This window comes from Lucilia sericata, unplaced genomic scaffold (assembly GCF_015586225.1).
Source record: "Lucilia sericata isolate MDLA Ls3-8-SP2 unplaced genomic scaffold, ASM1558622v1 Contig000335F_arrow, whole genome shotgun sequence".
NCBI lineage: Eukaryota > Metazoa > Arthropoda > Insecta > Diptera > Calliphoridae > Lucilia > Lucilia sericata.
In genome coordinates, this window is record NW_023994355.1 from 204,279 (window position 1) to 225,599 (window position 21,321).

Consider the following 21,321-nt stretch of genomic DNA (forward strand, 5'->3'; position numbering starts at 1 on the left):
TAATAAATCTGGTATTTATTTATACATATTCCTTTTAGGGTAGCAAAGCACACTGGGTATAGCTAGTAATCAATATAATATATTTACATATTATGTAAACGCTGAAAATATTTCATTTGATCCAAATTATTAATTAACCCTTTGAAAATACTTAATGATAATTATATTGATCCTAAAAAATGCAAACCATGGTATTTTGAAATACTTTAAGCTATAATTTATTTACATTTTCTATTAGTTTTTAAAAATATGGCACTATTTTAAGTATTAATTTACAATACATTTTTATTTGCATAATTTCATTACGTTATACGAAATATTCATATGGCACTTCGTTATAATACATTTCGTTTTAATTTAATTACTGTAATTTTGCATAATTGCGGCAATTTCAATAGAGTGTATGGGAAAAAATCTATTAAAATTAAATTTAATTTACATAAACATTAGCAATGTTATCAAGGAGAGGGGTATTAAAAATAGGGCTGCTGTAGTAGTGGTTGCACTATTACGTCCATCGAGATACGAAAACAATTTGCCCAAATGTGAACCGGCCCATTTAAGATTGTTTTCAGTAGAAGTAATGGCATTTTCCAAAGTCCTAATTGATGAGCCAAAGAGATGACCCTTTTCATTAGTAAAGTGTAGCAACATGTTCAGTTCCTCTTGAGTGGTTAAATAATTGGAAATACCACTGATTACGTCAGCAGTGGTGGACCAGCTTTGTAAACTAAAGAGAAATATGTTAACATTAATAATATTTTCTTATCTAGATTAGTATTTTAAACTTACGCTTCTTCTAGTTCCTCCACATTATCGGTCATTAGTTGAAATACTGTTTTTATATTTTCAGGAGTTTGATTATACAAACTACTTAAACCTGTGGTTTTTAGCTCCTGAGGAACGTTATCTGACAATATAAATTCATAATGTGACTTAACCAGATAACGTGTGCAACCCATGGCCCGTAAAATCTTTTCCTTTTCACTCATCAATTCCTCTTCGTTAAACATTCTTAAGAGACTATCATAAATATTGAGAGCATCATTACGATTAGCAGCACAATATAAAGCTTCTCGGAAATCAGGCGATGGCTTGGTGTTGGCCGTTAAGTACTCATTTAATTTAAGTACGGCTTGAGCATTACAATCTTCATGATGATATCTACAAAGCCAACTAATAACTTTATTGCGATTATAGACATCCAAAATAGTATCATTAGGATTTTCAAATCCTAGTTTTTTATAAACCTTATCGAGTACTTCAATTAAAAATTTGCCAAATTCTTTATGTTGTTCTAAGGTCAAACGTACATACACGTTATTAAAACCTTTGAAGGCTGCATACCAGGGTGTGTACTCAGTTTCTGTAGCTAAATATTCCATAAATTCAAAAATTTCATCATAACCCTTAAGGCCCACAAGACCGAAAGTGAAAAGATCATCAATTACACTAGCACGATTGCTGACATGTATGCCCGAATGATTTTCCTGTTCAAAAGCTATACGCAAGTGTCTCTGAAGTTTAGCTTCGTAGAAAACTCGATAATAGTTGGATTGTTGTGTATTTACTATGACCCAATCGTGATGAGCAGTATTACCAAAAGCGACTTCCTCTAGAGTTTTATTGAAATAGAATTTGGGTGTGAATTCTGTATAATTGGTTTTCATATCATTGTTAAAGGTTATGGGTATGGTATATCTCAGGGAGGCATCACTACCATCATTGGGATCTAGTAAAAATCGTTTTTGTTTCAGTGTAAATCTACCACTAGGACTGGCAGTTACTGTCACTACTGGATAGCCCACTTGTTCGGTCCAATCTTTAAATAATTCATCCAAGTCTACTTGGTGGTCTTTGGGCCAATGTTTTTTCAGATATTTGAATAAATCTTCGGGCACTACGTTCTTCAAGTGGCTGTTATAGAAAGAAATTAATTAAGTTTATAATTTAGATAATTTAATTAGTATTCTTATGTGATAATTTACTTACTTTTCCTTCAAGTACTCTCTGACAGCTTGATCGAAATTCGTTTTACCCATTATATTGGCAAACATGCGCAGGACAGCTGCTCCCTTGGCATAAGTAATACCGCTGAATTTGTAACCAATTTCACTGGGGGTATTAATCGTTTCCTCAAGACTAGTCAAGGGTTGAGTATTATTAGTAGCATCTGTTCCAAATATAAGTTGAACTTGCTTAACAGTGAATTGTTTGTCCAATTCATATTCGGGATACAACTGCAAAAACAGTTAAAATTTTAGCAAAAATTCATAAAAAATTTATAAAAATTATTAATTACCTCATGGGCCATGAAATATTCATAATAACGGGCAAAAGCTTCATTCAACCAGAAATAGTTCCACCATTTAAAGGTAACACTATTGCCAAACCACATGTGAGAAGTTTCATGAGCCAAAATAGTTAAAGCATATTGTTTATCGGACCAACCATCTGTATAACCGGGTTCTTGAGCCAAAACAGAATCACTAAAAGTAACAATAATTAGTGGCCATTAGATGGATATGAATGAAATACTGTTAGAACTTACTGGTATATAACTAGACCCCAATTCTCCATGCCATTGTGAGGAAAACGTGTGGAACCAGCCATTTGCATTAAAGAATTGCCCAAAGATTTATAAGGCAGTTGGGTATAACTATCATAGGCCTCTAATGTTTTGTGTCCAACATCAAAAGCAAAATTGGTTTTACCATTGAATTTCGAATGCATGATAATTTCTTTGTAATTGGGTTATACCATACCAACTATGAAATGAGTAATTTTATTAAAAATTTTACTTTTTTTAACTTTTTTTACATCTTCCAACTTACTTGACATTATCATAAGTGGCACGAAAAACTCCAGCTAAACCATTACGTATCTGTCCCTGATACTTTAAGTATAAAGTATACTTTTTATTCTTCTCCAAATCCTTAGACAAATAAACCGTTAGCTTATCTGTAAGGGGTTCATATAGTAAAGCTTCTTCCTGTATATTTTCCACAATATTTCCTTTAGAATCATAAAGTACTGCTTCCAGAATGTCAATATAATCTTTGTGTAAAGTAATCTTTCTAATATTGCCTTCAACAGCATGAAGGGTGATATTAACTTCAGCATCAAAAGTAAATTGTTTAGCAGCATCTTCATTTTGAAGATAGGGTTTGATATAAATATCATATACATCGGGAAGTACTTCCTTAGTTAAACGATATTGAGGTTTACGATTATTCAGATAACGTATCATATTTCCCAAATGTGTAGCCGACCATTTTAAATTGCTTTCGGTGTTTGCAATGGCATCTTGCAAAATGTTAATGGATGTTCCAAATTCAGCGGTTTTGTCTTGGGTAAATTGTTTTAAAAGTAACAATTGCTCTTGGGTGGTTAAATAGTTGGAAATTTCCCGTATAACCTCAGCGGTGGTGGACCAGCTTTGCAAACTAAATAGAAAAATAAACCTAAATATTTGATTATTTTTAAATATATTCAATTATAAACTTACGCTTCTTGCAGTTGCTCAACATTTTCGATTATCAGCTTAAACACCGGCATAATATTTTCTGGAGTTTGAGAGTATAAATTTTTCAAACCCATAGTTTTCAATTCCACAGAAACATTACTGGACAATAAGAACGTATACTGCTCTGCCACATAATAACGTGTACAACCCATGGCACGTAAAATCTTTTCTTTTTCACTAATTAATTCCTCTTTAACAAACATTTTCTTCAGATTTGCATAAATATCTGTTTGATCATTGCGACAGGCTGAACAATATAAAGTTTCCCGGAAATCGGGAGATGGCTTGGTGTTGGCCGACAAATGTAAACGGAATATTTGCTGAGCTTGAGCATTACAATCTTTATGATGATATTTACAAAGCCAGCTGATAACATTATTGCGATTATAGACATCTAAAACAGTATCTTGAGAATTTTCAAAGCCCAATTTCTGATAGACTTTGTCCATTACTTCCCCAAGATAAGCAGCAAATTTATCATGTTGAGCCAAAGTCATACGTTGATATAGGTAATCGAATCCCTTAAAAGCGGCATACCAAGGTGTGTACTCTGTTTCGGTAGACAAATATTCCATAAAGTCCAATAGTTTATCATAGCCTTTCATACCAATTTGAGCAAAAGCAAAAAGATCATCCACAACACTAGCACGATTGCTAACATGTATGCCCGAATGATTAACTTGTTCGAATGCTTTACGTAAATTCTTTTGAAGATCGGCTTCGTAGAATACACGATAATAATTGGATTGTTGTGTATTCACTATAACCCAATCATGATGAGCCGTATTACCGAAAGCCACTTCCTCTAGGGTTTTATTGAAATAGAATTTTGGTGTGAATTCTGTGTAATTATTCTTCATATCATTGTTAAAGGTTATGGGTATGGTATATCTCAGGGAGGCATCACTACCATCATGGGGATCTAGTAAAAATCGTTTTTGTCTCAGAGTAAATCTACCACTAGGACTGGCTGATACTGTCACCACTGGATAACCCACTTGTTCGGTCCAATCTTTAAATAATGCATCCAAATCTACTTTGTGTTCCTTGGGCCAATGTTTTTTCAAATATTTGAATAAATCCTCGGGTACCACGTTCTTCAGGTGGCTGTGGAGAGAAAATATTAAATTTTTTTCTACTCACTTTCCTATTTTTTTCTACTCACTTCTCTTTTAAGTACTCTCTAACAGCTTGATCGAATTTCTCTTTACCCATTATATTGGCAAACATGCGCACTATAGCGGCTCCCTTGGCATAAGTAATACCACTGAATTTATAACCAATTTCTTTAGGAGTATTTATCGTTTCCTCAAGACTGCTTAAAGGTTGTGTACTATTTGTAGCATCGGTAGCAAATATAAGTTGAACTTGTTTTACAGTGAATTGTTTGTCTAATTCATATTCGGGATATAACTGTAAAAAGTTTAGATTTCTTTAGAAATTGAATAAAATCCAATCCAAAATTTTGAAATTTACCTCATGTGCCAAGAAATATTGATAATAACGGGCAAAAGCTTCATTTAACCAGAAATAACTCCACCATTTAAATGTTACACTATTACCGAACCACATGTGGGAGGTCTCATGAGCCAATATAGTTAAAGTGTATTCTTTGTCAGACCAACCATCTGTATAACCAGGTTCATGAGCCAGTACTGAGTCCCTTTTTAAGGAAAATATATCATTATATTTAAGTTAATTTTGCGATTTTATGTTGAAAACTTACTTGTAAATAACTAAACCCCAATTCTCCATACCATTATGAGGGAAACGTGGTGATCCCGCTTTCTGCATAATCGAATTACCCAAAGATTTATAAGGTAGTTGTGTGTAGTTATCATAAGCCTTTAAGATCTTCTTAGCTACCTCATAGGCGAAATTGGTTTTATTATGGAATTTTGAATGCATAATAAGTTTGAAATCCTCTTCTCCTTGAGTTTCAAAATCACTGATGATGAATGCTACTAAGTATGTTGACATGAGAGGAGTTTCTTCAAAATGATCAATAGAGTTATTGTTTCTGAAAATAAAAAAATTATAATAGAATATTTTTTTGGAATAGTTTTGAGTTTGAACTTACCCATCATTTGTAGACTTTATTAGGCGTGTATTGAAGTAGGATTTATACTCATTGGGCCGATTTATATTCATACGGAATTTGGCCTTAAATTCGGGCTCATCAAAGCAGGGAAAAGCTGTTCTGGCATCAATTCTTTGTAACTGGGTTATTCCATACCAACTGAAATCATAATCCAAAACGATATATAAGTAATATCAGTACTGTAAGGATTTACAGATTATAATATAGTAAATCGGTTTACCTAGCCAAGTTTTGTAGGTATTGGTTACACAGGTCAATTTCTTAACCCATATTAACCTAACTATTCATTTCTAAAGAATTGAGCTCCTTTAAATCCAAATTTTGAATTTCTGAACAACTTTAGGTATTCGAGATACCGTGCCCCCAAATATTGAAAGATTTCGTTTTTGGTTATATTTCAGACATGATAACAGCATTAAGACTCCTTTATTTAGAAAATCTGTTATGTCATTGTCGATTTTAAAATAAAGTTTCGACTTTTGTAATATCTTCATTTTCCTTAGAGATATATTAACATAAATCTTGATACAACTATAATTGTATCAAAACTGAAAATTCCCATAAAAATACTTTTTAAATATTTGCTGAGATCTCGGTAGATCTCTGAAGATATCTCGAAGAAGGATAAATAAGTATGTTATAGAGGTTAAACCTTTATTTTAAAGTCGGCAGATTGGAATTTAAGATGATATAAACAATTTTATATATAAAGATGTATTCGGGCTATTATAATATTTCGAAAATGGCCTTATCTCGAAAAACTGATATGACGGAAAAATTATACTCTAAAAATTATACTTTTAAAAAATTTTGTTGACTTGTGTTATCTATATATTTTCAAAACCTCTTATATCAGACTAGTAATAGGAATCAGTAACATGAATTTATAAAGGAGATAATTAAAATCTATATTTAGAATGAAACTGATATAATTCTTTCAACTTACTTGACATTATCATAAGTGGCTCGGAAAACTCCCGCCAAACCACTGCGTATCTGACCCTGATATTTAAAGTACAAGGTATATGAAGTATTCACCTCCAAAGGCATTAATAAATACACGGTAAGCTTGTCAGTTAAAGATTCATAGAGCATAGATCCACTATAAATATTTTCAATCAATTTTCCTTCAGCATCATACAACTTCGCCTCCAAAATATCAATATAATCTTTGTGCAAGATAATTTTTCTAAGATTCTTGTCACTAGCCCGTAAAGTTATATTGACTTCACCATCAAAGGTAAATTGTTTAGCACCATCTTTTTGCTTGAGGTAGGGTTTAATGTAGATATCATATACCACGGGCGTAATCTCCTTAGTTAGACGATATTCAACTTTACGTAGTGTAAGATAATTAAGCAATTTTCCCAAATGTAAAGCCGACCAATTGAAATTCTTTTCAACATTTTTAATAGCATTCTCCAAAATATTAACCGATGTACCGAATAAATGTCCCTTTTCTTGAGTAAATTGTTTTAATAAAGATAATTGCTCGGGATTGGTTAAATACAGAGAAATGTCTTCAATTACCGAAGCAGTGGTGGACCATGCTTGCATACTATAAAAACGAGAAGAAAGTATTAATGTGTTTAGGCTTTCTTTGAAAAAAAACTTACCTTTCCGACAACTGTTCGATATTTTCAATAATCAAGTTAAATACGGGAATAATATTTTCAGGAGTTTGACTGTATAAGCCCTTTAAACCTATGGCCTTTAATTCGTTAGCTACATTAATTGATAATATAAAATCAAAATGCTGTTTTACATAAAACCGGGTACAACCCATGGCACGCAAGATTTTTTCCTTTTCACTAGCTAATTTTTGTTGCAAAAACATTTCCTTTAAATTACCATAAATATCGGTATTATCATTACGTACAGCGGCACAATATAGAGTTTCGCGAAAATCGGTTGTTGGTTTGGTATTGGCTAACAAATGAGAACGGAATATTTTTTGAGCTTGAGTATTACAATCCTCATGATGATATTTGCAAAGCCAGCTGATAACTTTATTGCGATTAAAGACATCTAAAATCGAATCATTTGATTTCTCAAAGCCCAGTTTAAGATAAACTTTGTCTAGAATTTCAAATAAGTAGGAGGAAAATTTATCATGTTGAGCCAAAGTTAAACGTTGATATAAAAGATCAAAATTCTTAAAAGCGGACTGCCAGGGTAAATATTCCGTTTCTGCAGCTAAATATTCCAAAAAGTGTAAAACCTCATCGTAACCCCTTAGACCGGCACGGGCAAATGTCAAAAGATCATCCACCATGCTGGCACGATTGTTTACATGAATACGTGAGAAATTAATTTCTTTAAAGGCTATACGTAGTTTCTCCAACAAGTGATCATCGTAGAATACCCGATAATAATTGGATTGTTGCATATTAACCATCATCCAACGATGAGGATTAATATTACCAAATACCTTTTCCGATTGGGACTTACTCAAATAGAATTTAGGTGTTAGATTTGTAAAATCACTCATTTTATCATGGGTAAAGGTAATTGGTAGGGTATATCTTATGGAGGCATCACTGCCATCTTGCGGATCTAGTAAAAATCTTTGCTGTTTTAGAGAATATCTGCCATTAACGGCCGATACCAAAACCATGGGATAACCTTCTTGTTCAGTCCAATCTGTGAAAAATTCATCCAAGTTTACATTATGTCCCGAAGGCCAGTGTTTTTTCAAGGCTCTAAAGAAGTCTTCGGGTACAGTGGTTTGCAAGTGGCTATGGGTAAGAGATATTTTATTAAAAATCAGTTTATATAATTTGAAAAATATAAAACTTACTTTTCTTTTAGATATTCCCTAATGGCATTATCAAAATTAGTTTTACCCATTAAATTTTTAAACATGCGCAATATGGAGGCTCCCTTGGCATAAGCAATACTACTAAATTTGTCACCAATTTCAATGGGTGTATTAACAGATTCCTCAAGACTGGTCAAGGGTTGGGTACTATTGGTAGCATCTACCTCAAATATCATTTGTAGCTGATTGACCACAAATTGTTGATCAAATTCATATTCAGGGTAAAGCTGTAAAAAGTAACACAAAGTATTTAAATTATTTACTTTTTCATTAAATATTGTTTTTGTTATTTACCTCTTGACCCATAAAATATTGATAATAACGAGCAAAGGCTTCATTTAACCAAAAATAACTCCACCATTTATGTGTTACACTATTACCGAACCACATGTGAGCGGTTTCGTGAACCAACAAACTAACCGTGTATTGTTTATCGGACCAGCCATCGGTGTAGCCCGATTCATGAGCCAATACAGAATCCCTTTTAGCAGAGAAATTTAAGAATCAAAATTATTAAATCAAATAAATTTTATTGCCAACACTTACTTGTATATAACTAAACCCCAATTTTCCATGCCACTGTGAGGGAAACTAGGTGAACCGACTTTTTGCATGATCGTATTGCCTAAAGACTTATAGGGTAACTGTGTAAAGTTATCGTATCCCTGTAAAGCCTTTAAACCCACCTCATAGGCAAAATTGGTTTTATTATTAAATTTCGAATGCATTATGATTTTTAAATCGTCATTGCCATACGATTCGAAATCACTTATCACAAATGCTACCAAATAGGTAGACATAACTGGAGTCTCCTCGAAATGATCCACATAACGATCGTTGCTATTGGAAAGAAATATAAAAAAATTTACTTATAAGGTCTACTTTTCTAAAGGAATCCGAATCTGGCCTCACTATATAAAGTTTTCCAGATATCGTCTCTTAAAGATTAAGAAATCTTATTTTGATCATATTTGGGACTTTATAATAGCGCGAAGTTAACTTTGATATGTTATTTGGAAGTCCAATCTGTCGACTTTAAAATAAAAGTTTGACCGCTGTTATATCTTCTTTTTTCCTCAAGATTTTCAGACTAAAAAACTATTTTTTGAGTATTAAGTGGTTTTATATTTAAGACATCTTGAAAAGAAGATATAACCTTTAGTTTAAAGTTGACAGATGGGATTTTCAGATTACATGACAAGCTTTGTAAACAAAAGTGCTAAAGGGTCTCAAATATGGTCTAAAGTGGAGGTTTTTCAATATTCATTACACAATTTTTGAAAAATCAGATGTGATGAAGAAATTCTGAGGCCTGATACTTATTCAGCGCAGATCAATACTATTGGCCTGAGTAATTTTAAAACTTAAACTTACCCCTCTATGGTGGACTCGATTAGTCTGGTATTGAAAACAGAATTATACTCTTTGGGCCGACTTATATGCATACGGAATTTGGCCTTAAATTCCGGCTCATCAAAACAAGGGAAGGCTGAACGGGCATCAATTCTATGCAACTGAGTTATGCCATACCAACTAGAAATTTTGAATTAAAATAAAGAAAAATATTCCCGAATCCAAGAAAATTTTAAACTTACTTGATATTGTCATAAGTAATGCCGAAAAAACCTTCGGTACCATTACGTATTTCACCCTGATACTTGAAATACAAAGTATAATTTGTCAACACCTCCAGTTTTGAGTTTAAGTATAAAGTCAATTTATTGGTAACGGTTTCCAAAAGCATTTTACCACTATTAATATTTTCCACAACCTTGCCTTTATCATCATAAAGTATGGCTTCGGAAATGTCTATATAATTGGTGTGCAAAGTTATGGTGTTTAGGCTTTCTTTAACGGCATGCAATGTTATATTAACTTGTCCATCGAAAGTAAATTGTTTCGTTTGATCTTCACTTCTTAGATAAGGTTTAATATGAATGTCATATAAATCGGGTATAATATCTTTAGTTAGACGATAGTTGACATTACGTACAGTAAGATAACTGAGGAACTTTGCTAAATAAGTTTTAGCCCAGGAGAAATTCTTTTCGGTCGTTTTAATGGCATTTTCCAAAATTGTTACCGATGTACCGAATAAATGGCCTTTTTCTTTGGTAAATTGTTTTAATAACACCAATTGCTCTGGAGTGGTTAAATATTGGGAAATTTCACTGATTACATTAGCGGTATTGGACCAGGTTTGTAAGCTAAAGACGAACAAAATTTAAATTTTGTTTAATTAAGAATTTAGCAAAAGATACTTACGCTTCTTTCAACTGCTCCACATTTTCAATCATCAAATTAAACACCGTTATAATATTTTCGGCAGTCTGGCTATACAAACTCTTTAGAGCTGATTCTTTTAAGTCATCAGCCACATTATTTGATAATATAAAATCATAGTGATCTTCTACAAAATAACGTGTACAACCCAGGGCACGTAAGATTTTTTCCTTTTCACTAGCTTGATTTTGATTTAAAAACATTTCCTTTAAATTGTCATAAATATCTGTTTGATCATTACGCACAGCAGCACAATATAAAGTTTCTCGGAAATCGGGATTAGGTTTTCTATAAGTTGTTACAAATTTACGGAACATACTTTGGGCTTGAGCATTACAATCCTTATGATGATATTTGCAAAGCCAGTTGATAACTTTATTGCGATTGTAAACATCCAATACAGAATCATTAGAGTTTTCAAAACCCAATTTCTGATATACCTTATCAAGTAGTTCAAATAGATAGCTAGAAAATTTATATTGTTGGGCCAAAGTCAAACGTTGGTGTACTGTATCGAAACCTTTAAAAGCTGCTTGCCAAGGAGAATATTCGGTTTCAGTGGCTAGATATTCCATAAATTCTAACACTTCATCGTAACCTTTTAAGCCAATACGACCATAGGTAAAGAGATCATCAACCATACTGGCCCGATTATTAACATGTATACCCGAGTGTTGAGATTCCTTTAAAACTTTACATATTTCACGCAACAATTCAGGGGCATAAAACACTCTATAGTAATTCGATTGTTGGGTATTGACGACGATCCACTTGTGATGAGCAGCATTAGCAAATAATCTTTCGTCTTGATCTTTAGTCAAATAGAATTTTGGTACAAAATTGTTGAAATCATTCATATGATCATTGTTGAAGGTAATAGGTATGGTATATTTTAGGGAAGCATCACTGCCATCTGAGGGATCCAGCAGAAATCTTTGTTGTTTTACCGAAAAACGTCCCGTGGGACTAATTGAAACAATAACCATAGGATAGCCCACTTGTTCGGTCCAATCTTTGAAAAATTCATCTAAATCTACCGAGGGACCTGAGGGCCAATGCTTTTTAAATTGTTTAAAAAGATCTTCAGGTACGGTGGTTTTCAAATGGCTATAAATTATAATTAAAAATTAAATCAAAAGTATATTTCGAAATTGAATTTAAACTTACTTTTCTTTTAAATAATCTCTTATGGCGGCATCGAAATTCTCTTTACCCATTAAATTTCTAATCATGCGCACTATAGCACCTTTAGAATAAGCTATATCACTAAATTTTGAACCAATTTCTAAAGGTGTATTTATAGATTGCTCGGAACTAGACATAGGTTGTGTATTATTAGTAGCATCAATATCAAATACTGTATGAATTTCCTTAATAGGAAACTGTTTATCCAATTCATATTCAGGATATATCTAAATGAATTAAATTAAACTATATAATATAAATAAAACAGATTTAAATCAAAGAACTTACCTCTTGACCCAAGAAATATTGATAAAAATTCGGTAAAGCTTCATTTAACCAAAAATAACTCCACCATTTATGAGTTACACTATTGCCAAACCACATGTGAGCAGTTTCATGTGTTACCAAACTAACGGTATATTGTTTATTGGACCAACCATCTGTATAGCCGGGTTCATGAGCCAAAGCCGAATCCCTTAAGTTAAAATTTGTATTATTAATAATATTCTTAACTGTATTTATAAAAAAACTACTTACTTATATATAATCAAACCCCAATTCTCCATACCACTATGAGGAAAATGATTAGAACCGACTTTTTGCATGATCGTATTACCCATAGATTTATAAGGCATTTGTGTATAGTTATCTAAGGCGTCTAAAGCTTTCAAACCCACCTCATAGGCAAAATTGGTTTTACCATTATATTTCGAATGCATTATAATTTTTAAATCCTCATTGCCATATGCCTGAAAATCACTTATCAAAAATGCCACCAAATAGCTGGACATTATAGGAGTTTCTTCGAAGTGATCTGTGGACCAATCGGTTCTAAAAAAAATTTTAGATTTAATTTCCTTCTAGAAGATCTTTATAGATTTTACTTACTCATCACTGGTAGTTCTCTCTAATCGTGTATTGAAGTATGAGCTGTATTTGTTGGGCCGACTTATGTGCATACGGAATTTGGCTTTAAATTCGGGCTCATCGAAACAAGGAAATACTGTGCGAGCATCGATTCTATGTAATTGTGTTATGCCATACCAACTGAAATTTTAGGATATTTTTTTGATTTTTAATAATTCGGTGTTTGTTCATAAATGCAGTCCTTAACAAGTAAGAAATTATAGTCGGGCGAAGCCTACCATATAATACCCTATATGTACCTGTTACAAAAATAAAATGTGATTTAGTTTTTATAATAAAGCATTTAAGTTGAATTGTACCTTGCCTCAGATATACTTGAATAAAATTGTGGACATTTAAGTCAAATTTTGAAGGGGGCTTTATGTAGGGGCTAAATGAGACCCTATAATTATAAAATTCATGTGGGCCATCAAGGCTAGTATAGAACTTGATTTTGCAGCATTTTGTCGAGATACGAGTATATTGAGCCCTATTCGTCGGGCTCAGTTGTACGGGGGCTAGGTGAAATAATGGGCCGATATTAACCATTTTAAATAGGCTTCGTCCCTGGGACAATAGAAGATCATATACCAAATTCGACTCAAAAAATGTTTCTAAGCCGATTGGTATACTTTAAGGTGGGTATAGGACCAATATTATTTGCGTTACAAACATCAGCACAAACCCAATATACCCTGGAGTAGGGTATAAAAACGGATAAATTGTTGATAAATGTTTACCTTTAGTGACCGATTTAGTGACAAATATTAATGAAACTCTAAAGGATATTTATTAAGGAAAAACCCCTTTATTGTTGCTAAATTAATAGCCGAAATAATATCCCTAGTCCAACACCCATGATTTTGAAAATTTGCTTTATTTTTAAAAATATATCACATATTTGTGTTGGTCGAATCCCCGCCATATAAATTTGAGACATCACTCGCTATATCAGTTTAATAGGACTTTAATTATTTAGCAAAAATTTTCTCTTCGACACCCTCGATCTTATAAATATTATAATCTGAATCCTTACAGATAACGAAATCGATTTTACAATATATATGTCCGAATATCTGTCTGTTCCTCTTTATGTTTATTAATTATTTTCTAAGGTTCCCAAAAATCTTAGATATTAAAATTTTTGATAATTTATTTCAGAAATAATATCCTTAGTCCGACACTCATGATTTTGAAAATTAAAAAAAAAATAATTAAAAAAATATATATTACAGATTCGTGTTAGTCGAGTCTTTGCCATATAAATTGGAGACATTACTCGCTACACGAGTCAATTAGGACTTTAATTATTTAGCAGAATATTCTCTTCGACACCTTTGAACCTATAAATTATAATTTGAATCCCCTTATAGATAACGAAGTCAATTTTACGATCTAAAGGCCCCAAAATACCTTCGATACTCAAATTTTGGATCATTCCATAAGATTTGTTTTCGAGATTTTTGTTGTTTGAAACCAAAAAAATTAATCCAAAATACATATGTGAGATTAGGTAAAAATTCTGAAATAACATTTTACATATTTCAGATATATCCCGATTATATTATATTGTTATGGGCAATTTCGTTACAAGTGACCCAACTTTTAAAGTTGAACATTTTAGTCATACAGGGTTTATTTGAAATGAGTGTAAGTTTTCACCTATTGGTCCTAGCAGAAATTGTCCAAAGGACTTTAGACAGCTATTTCTTCAATCTTTTTAAAAAATTTATTCTAAAATTATATCTCACGCAAATTTTTATTAAATTTTTTTATGGAAAATTTCTTAACTTTTAAATAATAAAAAAAAAATAAATAAATAAAAAGCACTCATTAAGTTTTGTGATTTTTTTATAAAAATTAAAAAGATTAGGAATTAAAATTTTTGAAGAATTTTTATAAAAACACTGAAAAATTTTTAAAATCTAATAATTTTTTTTTATAAATCTAAGAATTAAATTATCTATTTTTAAATATTTTTTGGAAATTTTCATTAAAAATTTAACTAAAAAAAAAATACTAAATCAGAGGTTTATTGCCTTTTGTTCCTAAGTTTAGGCGAAAATTCTGGAACATAACCAGATAACCAAATGCACATAAAAATATTTACGAAAATAAAATTTTTTATCATAAAAAAATAAACCAGTACTAAAATCATTTAAATATTTACTTTCATTAATATGAAAAAACAATTTTTTTTAATTTAACAACTTACTTAACATTATCATAGGTGGCTCGGTAAAAACCCTCCTTGCCGTTACGTATCTGACCCTGATACTTAAAATACAAATTATAACTTTCATTCACCGCCAACGACGTAGATAAATTTAACAAAAGTTTATTAGTCTTGACATCATAATTCATAGATTTATTATCTATTTTTTGCACCACCTTGCCATTTGCATCGTAAAGTTGTGCCTCAAGTATCTCTATGAGATCTTTGTGCAGTGTAATCTCTTTTAAATTCTTGACAACTGTGTGCAGTGTTATGTTGACTTCACCATCAAATGTAAACTGTTTGTTAACGTCTTCCGAACGCAGATAAGGTTTGATATGTATGTCATACAAATCGGGTATGATATTTTTAGTTAAACGATATTCTTGGGCCAATGAACCCGTCGCGCACAGTAGCGAAAATAATATTACAAATTTACCGGCCCCCATTGTACCGAACCGATACACAAGCACGCACACACACAGAGAGGGTGTTAAGTTAGTGGGAGCAATACATGCGATCTCTCTGAAACAATTAAGTCAACTAAATACTGTTTCACTGTCGAATCCAACAAGTAAATTAATTAAGAATTTTTAAAGAAATTGTTGTTTTTATATATTTTTTTCCAGTTTAATCAAACCCAAATAAGAGATTAGATTAATGAGTCAATTGTCGGTTAGTCCATATAATACATTGAAGTTTGCGATTTGAGTGAAATTTGAGTTTGGTTTTTGTCAGATTAAGAAAATAATAAATAGAAAAAGATTTTAATTAGCATTTAAAAAGGGGGACTTTTATTGTTTATAAAATAAAGTTAATAAAATAATATGGTTTATTAATTGCTACTTGGGGCTTAATTTTAGGACTTAGATGAGTAAAGGTTTTTTTTTTTAAATTTTATTTAAATTTCATTATGAAAAGCCATTCAATTAGTAATTTGAATTGATGAACATTTTATAAAGGCCCCAGATATTTTCGCTCATCATTTCAGACATGGTTTCGGGAATTTTCATATTTGTACGGCACACCAGAAAGTGTCACAATGTTCATTAACTTAATGTTATAAAGGTCATGGATTACAAAATGTCTAGATATCAAACACCCCATGCCACAGTTGAATACCCCATGTCCACGGATATACGGGAAAGTTTTTTAACATACACCAAAGTTGTGAGCAATTCTTTACATGATATTGGACATTACGACTTGCCACCGCAAAATCGGTTCAAAAATATTGGAAAAATGATCAAAATTCTGAAAATCAGACCTGATCCTTCATATCAGATTTTAAATAAAAAAGAAGAAAGTTTATCTTTCCATATGATTATATTTTATAGAGCATACTAATCGGCATTACCTGGTGCACCGATTAAGAAATGTTCAACTGTCTGTCTTGAAAGTGGTCGGTGTTGAATCAAATCTTTCAGGTCGTTTAGAATCTAACCCCCAAAATGGAACTTTAGTCCTCAGAATCATTTATCCAAGTTTCGCTCCGGATAAACAGTTAAGACAAACAATCTCTTTAACTAGCTTTACCAAATTCTCTTATGGTGGTATGCATGATCAGTCCATAAACTATAGTTTCATCCGATTTTGAAATGTCATTGAATGTGGATTAGAGTGTCCCGCGGACAATCTTTTTGCCCCATCTATGTCCATTAGTTAATATTAAGAAGAAATTCTGATCTTGAAAAAAATCATTAAAAACTTTTTAGGATCGATGTACATTTGAGCCATTATTCTAGGAAATTAGTATTCGAAATACTACGGAGTAAGTAACTCTTTAAAAGGGTCAATAATTGGCTTTACTTCTAAAGGCAGTTTTCTCTTCTAATTGAAAACTGAAGCGACAATTTAAAGGCCCAATTATATATTCAAAATTCTAAACTGATTTAATTTTTTGTTCTAAGATAAGATATCCTAAAGGTAGTTATCTATTCTAATTGGAAACTGAAGCGCCAATTTAAAGACCCTATTATCTATTCAAAATGCTGGACTGATTTTTGTTTACATTTTCAAAAAGATATTATCTAACTGCTTACATTAAATTCTCTCTAGACATGTAGACGTGCTAATTGTTGGTGAATTAAGCAGGTCAATTTTTACTAAATCTAATCTTAATGTTTAATTTTCCATTGCATACGAAATGTCTGTTATTATTTACGACAATTAATGGGGGGATTAAAGTTTAAAAAATTAATCAAATACACTCGTAAACACTTGAAAAAGCAAACAATAAACAAGATGTCGGTCGGCATAACGTTTTTTTTTTCTGCTAATAAATGAGCCGATTTTTATATGCCCTTGTCAACACTTTCTAAATTTTAAAAATAACTTTTACTTCTTTTTGCTATATTCCACTCAAAAGCAATAAAATGCAAACAAATCTATGAAAAGTCAACATTTTTCAAATGCAAAATATTGCAAAAATGCATTTTTGCCTTAAAAATTTTGCATTTATTTGTTTGTTTGGCTAAACAGAGATCAATATTTTTTTTTGTAACACAAATTGCTTATATTAAACTTTTCTATAGAAAATTATGCGATCATTATTTTTATTGAAACACACTTGGTGCGATTATAAGTTTTATAACAATGCTTTCTGGTCAAAATTGTTAATGTCGAAAATATTGTTTGGAAATGTGTGCAAAATTATTGGTGCGTTAAGCAAAATTTTCTATACTAATTCTTTAATCAATGGAAACGTGTGTTAGCAATAATCTAAAAGTAAATTTTATTATTTTAGTGCTTAGAAACTGAGGAAAATAACTTTATTTAAGGAAATTATTTATGAAAATAATGGGCATACCGTCAGGCTTTCAAAAATTAATTTTAAGGCGAAAAAATAATTTTTTGTTTAAATATTAGACGGCGAAAATAGATGTCGAAAATGTCATTATTAAACAAATTTTTTTTATACTCTATTTCGCTATTGCATGGATTTTTGATTTTTTCGTCGTCTCATGGCTTAAGGACAGTGTTGCCAATATTTTTCCAAAATTCTATGTCAAAAAAAAAAAAAAAAAAAAAAAACACCAGAAACCATCAGATTTAGACTTGACTATTGACTAGACTATAGACTAGACTATAGACTAGACTATAGACTAGACTATAGACTAGACTATAGACTAGACTATAGACTAGACTATAGACTAGAATATAGACTAGACTATAGACTAGACTATAGACTAGACTATAGACTAGACTATAGACTAGACTATAGACTAGACTATAGACTAGACTATAGACTAGACTATAGACTAGACTATAGACTAGACTATAGACTAGACTATAGACTAGACTATAGACTAGACTATAGACTAGACTATAGACTAGACTATAGACTAGACTATAGACTAGACTATAGACTAGACTATAGACTAGACTATAGACTAAACTATAGGCTAGACTATAGACTAGACTAAAGACTAGACTATATATATATACTATACTACTGACTAGAATATACACTATACTACACACTAGAATTAAGATTAGACTATAGAATAGACTATATTGTAATTACTCCATTTTATACTTGAAAAAACTACAAAATTTTTTATAGACTTTTTTACGTCAGGGTGCTATATGTCTGATTTTATATTTCTATTTATTTTCAATATTGGGGAAAATCAAAAAGTACCACATGAATAACGAAAAGTACCGAACATTAACGTGTTTAAGTCCATGTTTCCAGGTTTATTGTTATAAAAAGTACCCAGTTGAAGAACAAAGAGTACCTGAAAGTTTACTCTTATAGATTTTCATTCCTTTCAGGGTCCTATATGTCTGATTATAGGACCTAAATTAAAAAATAAAATAAAAAATATAGAAAAGTTCACTTTTAGAGATTTTCATGTACTCTATTTTTATGGTTCAAGGTACAGTATTATAGATAACTTAAAAAGTACTAGTTGAAAAAAGAAAAAGTGACAAAACTTTATAGTCGGGCCTGGCAGACCATATGATACCCTACATCAGTGATTATGTTACAAAATTTGATTACTTTTTAAGAGTAAAGTATAATTTAATTTTTACCTTAATTTAGAAAAAATTTAATACTTTGTTGACAAAAATGGGATTTTCTCAAAGATGGGTTATATGGGGGCAGTGGGTTAATATGGTCCTATTATTATACATTTTGGTAGAGGGATTTACGTCTACATCTGTTATTTATGCAGAATATCATCGTGATATAAATGTTTTCTGAAGGGTCAAATGAGGCACGATCATTACGAAAATCAGCAGTATCATTAAGACTTATATAAAACTAAGTTCTGCCGATTTTTGAAGTGATACAAGAACATTTAACATATTTATGAGCTCAAAAACCCTATTCGTGCGGTACGGTTGCATAGGGGCTATAGGAAATAACGAACCGATTTTAACCATTTTCAATAGGCTTCGTCCTTGGGTCAAAAGAAGAGTATCTTTCAAATTTCATAAATTATCTTGAGTGGACACACAGATGGACATATAGGTAGGGTGTAGGACCAATATTTTTCGGTGTTACAAACATCAGCTTAAACGCATAACACCCTCCCACTATATTGGTGTAGGGTATAAACATACGTGGGGTACGTATAAGTACCAAAATACAACATTTACCCCATTACTCCCTAAAAGGTTCTAAAAGAACAACGATAAGTTTTAAATTTTCGTTGTACATATCTTTTTATACCCACCATCAAAAAAGATGGGGGGTATATTGTTTTTGTCATTCTGTTTGTAACACATTGAAATATCCATCTAAGAACCCATAAAAGTATATATATTCTGGGTCCTTATTAGATTCTAAGACGATCTAGCCATGTCCGTCCGTCTGTCTGACTGTCTGTCTGTCTGTCCGTTTGTCTGTTGAAAACACGATAAAGTCCAAACGGAAGTAGCTAGCGAAATTTTGCACAGATACTTTTAGTTGATGCAGTTTATTTGGTATTGAAAATGGGCAATATCGGTCCACGATTTCGCCTAGCCCCCATATAAGGCTCCCTTGAGAAAATTACTTTATTGCTCATAACTGGTTAAAAGAAGCATCAATATCGGTGAAATTCGGCACCAACACGTTTTATATGAACATAAATCTCTTTGTAAAATTTTAGAAGAATAGGCCCATAATTGACCCTACCCCCATATAAAGTCCCCTTCACAAAATGACTTTAACGCTCGTAACTGTCTAAAAGAAACATCTATAGCGGTGAAATTCGACAGGAACATATTTTATAGGAACGTAAATCTCTTCGTAAAATTTTATAAGGATCGGTTCATAATTGACCCTACCCTCCATATAAGGTCCCCTTTAGAAAATGACTTTAGTGCTCATATCTGACCTTAAGAAGCATATATAGCAATGAAATTCGACATAAAAAAGTTTTATAGGAACTAAAATCATTTTCATAAATTTTATGAGGATGAGTCCATAATTGACTCTACCCCCATATAAGGTCCCCTTCAGAAAATGAGTTTATTTATAAGGAAGTATTCCTTTTCGGCAATGTTTTGATGGTGGGTATACAAGATTCGGCACAGCCGAATATAACACTCTTACTTGTTTAGTTTTGGTTTTATGTTCTTATCAAATTTGCTCTTTTTTATCTCCTAAAAGTTAGAATTTCAAAATCCCGTTTGGCGGCAGACCAATCTTCTGTCCAAATTTTAGTTTTTTTTTTAGCTTCAACCGTTATATGCAGTGCGACGATGAATCGGTCAGTCAGTAACGTTAGTATTTTATATATATAGTTGATAAATGTTTTAATCTTTTAAATTCTGTACAATTCAGTCCATAATTGATTCAAGTCCATAATTGATTCTAGAACGCATAGAGTTTACTATTCCGAAAATCGCTGATCATAAATCTTAAAAATTTATTTATACAATTTCGATATAATCGACCCATAATATATGAATATAGCAAATTAAAGTAAGATAAAAATTTCAGGTTTTCCATATAAAATATAAACTTTTGTTGGAAAATAAAATTAATCGCAGATTAACGTATTTTATTTGTCCCGCCTGGTCCAGTGAATTTTATTACAATGATTTGCAAAATAACACTTTTTTAAGAAAGAACAATAACTAATCCTATCAGGCTATAAATCGATTTTATAATCTCCATAAAAGAACAGTTTTCAATATATTTCATTCATCTGATTCGTCAATCATTTTCGTTATCATGTCTAGAAACGATTTTTTATTAAATATTTATAACTAGTTTTTTTCATATTACTTCAGAATGTGCCAGTATTATTAACAACTTGTCGACATTCCAAATTTAGATTAGATTT

The 21,321-nt window shown here is 31.6% G+C and overlaps 2 protein-coding genes across 2 annotated transcripts; both read right to left on the reverse strand.

The window, feature by feature from the left end:
- Positions 1-435: 435 nt before the first annotated feature.
- Positions 436-2,613, reverse strand: LOC119603779 (aminopeptidase N). The gene is made up of 5 exons (XM_037955952.1): positions 2,552-2,613; positions 2,303-2,489; positions 1,993-2,240; positions 793-1,917; positions 436-730 (listed from the first exon to the last, which is right to left on the reverse strand). Exons 1-5 carry the CDS (start codon positions 2,611-2,613, stop codon positions 436-438), a joined length of 1,917 nt encoding a protein of 638 aa, XP_037811880.1.
- LOC119603769 (putative aminopeptidase-2) lies at positions 2,335-15,612 on the reverse strand. Its single transcript, XM_037955937.1, has 21 exons — positions 15,038-15,612; positions 12,805-12,963; positions 12,454-12,747; positions 12,205-12,391; positions 11,899-12,143; positions 10,714-11,838; positions 10,044-10,655; positions 9,823-9,981; positions 8,995-9,288; positions 8,743-8,929; positions 8,428-8,675; positions 7,244-8,365; positions 6,574-7,185; positions 5,607-5,765; positions 5,253-5,546; positions 5,003-5,189; positions 4,692-4,939; positions 3,509-4,633; positions 2,835-3,446; positions 2,552-2,768; positions 2,335-2,489 (listed from the first exon to the last, which is right to left on the reverse strand). The coding sequence occupies exons 1-20, from the start codon at positions 15,484-15,486 to the stop codon at positions 2,711-2,713; spliced, it is 8,376 nt and encodes a 2,791-aa protein (XP_037811865.1). The 5' UTR covers positions 15,487-15,612; the 3' UTR covers positions 2,335-2,489; positions 2,552-2,710.
- Between the last annotated feature and the right edge of the window lie 5,709 nt (positions 15,613-21,321).

Bases quoted from the DNA above. Each gene is read 5' to 3' on its own strand.
- LOC119603779 (XM_037955952.1), bottom strand. From the start codon at position 2,613: ATGGCTGGTTCCACACGTTTTCCTCACAATGGCATGGAGAATTGGGGT. The intron at 2,490-2,551 runs GTAAGTTCTAAC...TGTTACTTTTAG, and splicing joins TGGGGTCTAGTTATATACCA to TGATTCTGTTTTGGCTCAAG. The intron at 1,918-1,992 runs GTAAGTAAATTA...TTTCTATAACAG, and splicing joins AGAGAGTACTTGAAGGAAAA to CCACTTGAAGAACGTAGTGC.
- LOC119603769 (XM_037955937.1), bottom strand. From the start codon at position 15,486: ATGGGGGCCGGTAAATTTGTAATATTATTTTCGCTACTGTGCGCGACG. The intron at 10,656-10,713 runs GTAAGTATCTTT...GTTCGTCTTTAG, and splicing joins GTGGAGCAGTTGAAAGAAGC to CTTACAAACCTGGTCCAATA. The intron at 8,930-8,994 runs GTAAGTGTTGGC...CTCTGCTAAAAG, and splicing joins TGGGGTTTAGTTATATACAA to GGATTCTGTATTGGCTCATG.